At 33.0% G+C, this 3,264-nt stretch overlaps 1 protein-coding gene across 1 annotated transcript; it reads right to left on the reverse strand.

Moving 5' to 3' along the window:
* Nucleotides 1–807: 807 nt before the first annotated feature.
* Nucleotides 808–1,272, reverse strand: LOC127840939 (uncharacterized). Its single transcript, XM_052369440.1, has one exon. It carries the CDS (start codon nt 1,270–1,272, stop codon nt 808–810), a length of 465 nt encoding a protein of 154 aa, XP_052225400.1.
* Nucleotides 1,273–3,264: the final 1,992 nt, after the last annotated feature.

Genomic DNA, 3,264 nt, shown 5'->3' on the forward strand with positions numbered 1-3,264 from the left:
AATATTTTATAAGCTTAAAATTTTCTTCGCGTAGTAACAAGTAATCAATAACACTTGAACCACGTGAATTCATGAACGTAAAAGCGCCGAAACTATCATGGCTAAGTCTACCGTTAGCTATTCTCAATGAGAGCGATTTGCACATGTCAAGAAGCTTCGTACCAAAACAGTTACTTTGCGAATCCATTGAATTTCGTGGAAGTTGAGAATCACTTATGTAAGATTGGTCATTTAACATATTAACTGTGCGATCACATACAATAAAGTCTCGCTTATTTCCTACTCGAGCGTTCAAATCACCAGCTAAAAAAACTTTACCATTTGTTTGAAAATGATTAATTTCATTTTGTAAAATATCAAATAAGTTAACATTCAAAATATTATATATAGGGGAATTCTCAGGCCAGATATAAACACTAGCCAGAAAAAAGTCTTCCGTTAGATTAAAATAAAGCTTATCTAATTTAAGTATTCCGTTAGATTAAAATAAAGCTTAACTTATTTAAGCCACACAATTGCATCCTGATGATTTTTAACAATAGAAATTCCCTTCGCAATAGATTGCTTAATATAAATTGCTATTCCGCCACTAGAGCGTTTTGATTTTTTGTTCTGAATTTTCCTGTTAAAAAGGTAACATTTATAGCCATCAATGTCATAACAAGCTGAGTTATTAGCCCATGTTTCATAGAACAAAATAATATCAAATTTTCGAATGTAGTTTAAGAAGTCTTCATCGTTAATTTTTACATTTGAAAGTCCTTGAACGTTCCAAGAGAGAACTTTTATTTCAGCCTCCGGAAGTCCCTACTTTCTGCTACCGCTGCTGTTGTTGCTTGTGGAACTGTCAGGACGCACCGGAACACCATCTATGTACAGTTTGTCGTAGCTTAACCATGCCTTCTTGCCATCAGCACGTGCTTTCCGGAAGGCCGGCATCAAGCTTCTGCGCCGGTCGGCAACGTCCTTTGGAAATTGCTCACTGACGTAGTAATTGGTTCCTTTAAGGTTCCAACTTGATTTCCGCACGCTTTCTCTGTCCTTGAATAGTGAGAATTTTGCCACTATTGGACGAGGAGGTTGGTTACCGCTTTGCCTAACACCAATGCGATGTACTCTCTCAAGATTAATACACTTGGCATCATCCTGGGGTATTTGCAGGTTTTCTACTATGAAAGAGCACAGTAGACGTTCGGTATCGTCAGGCTTTTCGGACGAGCTTTCATTGATGCCGGAGAAAATTAAATTGTTCCTCATTGACTGCGCTTGCATTATCAACAAGTACTGTTTGAGGCCGATTTAGTGGGTTTTTAAAGCACGCCTCTCACTCAGTAATGTCTTCGCATAAAATTTAATTATTTTTGTATGGATTTAATTATTCAATGATTATTAGAAAGGTTATATCAATATCTAAAGTTTCAAGTAACCTTTGTGATTTGGGCGTAAATAGTGCCGGAGATTTTTATTAGCGCAACTTCGAAAGATTTAAGGCCCAGGTAGATAATTTTATTAAAAAGTGGATATCTGCCTTTGTTTAAACCTGTTATTCTTCTTTTTAAATGCCGTACTTGTATAGTTCCGGAGATATGCACAAAGAAACTTTGTAAATTTCAAGAACTAGGCAGACTTTCTTTATTGAATCGTACATTTCTTTGTTTGTCTAAACATTTAATATTTCGTTATTAATATTTCCATTGTAAGTGTCATTTTAAAGGTATTAAACAATCCATAGCCGAAATGGAGTTCGTGATTTTAACTAAAACTGGTCCGGAAATATTTATTAGCGAAACTCTGTAAGATTTCAGTTAGGGGCAAACTTTTTTTTAATTAAAAAGTATGTATCTGGTTTAGTCTAAAACTTAAGTTAATTTTAATTAATATCTTTTATTTAAAAATCGCTCTCAAGCTAATACAAATTTCTCTAGCCGGAAATGAATTTTGTGATTTTAAATGAACAAGTACCGGAGCTATTTATTATCAAATCCGTATAAGATGTTGAGCATGACAAACCTTTATAGACAAATAAGCTTTTGTCTATAACTTTATTTTATATTATTATTTAAATAACGTTTTTTTGGTAATATCAAAGTCTATAGCCTGAAATAAACTGTGTTTGTGTCGTTTTCAATATATACTAAATTGATTACATGATTTTATTATTTCTTACATTTTCAAAATAAAATCTGAGAATTTACGATAAAAAAGTGTTCAACGTGAAAAATATTGAGCCTGAAATAAACTTAAATAGATCCAATGATATTCGTAATTAAAACAAAATTTACATACAAAATAAATAAATAAAGCATTAAAAAATAGGTGATTATTATCTTCGTTAATTATTGATTTTCAATTTAAGCAAGATAATGGTCTTAAAAAAACATCTGCGATAGAGGCACGAACACGCATAAGCTCAAAAGGCGATATCCAAAGAGTGCATTAAAAGCGTTAATCGGTATGCCCGTGTCACCACATGTCTGTACATGTGTGATACCGTTATTAAGATATTTAGATATCTAGCGCACCTTCTAATAGCATGTCAAATCACAATCGAGACCTAATTCATGCTGAGTTTTATAACTCTAAAAAGAATGCAGATGAACCTTGTTTCTATTATATATTCATAAAATAGTATTTTTGTTATAAAAACAGTATTTCTCCTTTAATATTGGCGAAGATCTGTTAATTTGTAATTTGTTTCCGTGAATGTCTAATAAGAGTTTCTTTATTTACCAATTAACCTAATAAATATCAAAATATATCGCCGTCTAATCGAGTAGATGAGAGTGTGAATATTTGTTGTGATTGTAATAGAAAATACCGACAGAAATGAGAAGATGCGTTCAAATACCATCTGTTCTTGTATGTGTATGTCGCCGGGTGGTGTAAAGTGTGCAGCCAGTCCGGGACTCGAACCCGGGACACCTCGCTTACAGGGCGAATGCTCTTCCGACTGAGCTAAAACAATTGAAACAAAAAATGAAGCATGAAACGCAATCTATACTCACGCTCGATGTAAGACATGTCAAATGATTATGAATAGTGAGGGTAAACACAAGAAAAAAAGGATTGAATATTCGGCGATTTAAATAGCAAGTACATGTAATACATGTACATACAATTTTTTTCCAACACATTTTATTTCGAGATTGCATATACAATTATGAACAATAACACAAGCATGTAATACAACCAGAAATGAACAGAATAACATATGCAATACATATAAGGTTAGCTATCTAATGCATGTAATTTTATGTGAAAAAA

Source organism: Dreissena polymorpha, chromosome 1 (assembly GCF_020536995.1).
Source record: "Dreissena polymorpha isolate Duluth1 chromosome 1, UMN_Dpol_1.0, whole genome shotgun sequence".
Classification (NCBI taxonomy): Eukaryota; Metazoa; Mollusca; class Bivalvia; order Myida; family Dreissenidae; genus Dreissena; species Dreissena polymorpha.

Bases quoted from the DNA above. Each gene is read 5' to 3' on its own strand.
- LOC127840939 (XM_052369440.1), bottom strand. From the start codon at position 1,272: ATGCAAGCGCAGTCAATGAGGAACAATTTAATTTTCTCCGGCATCAAT.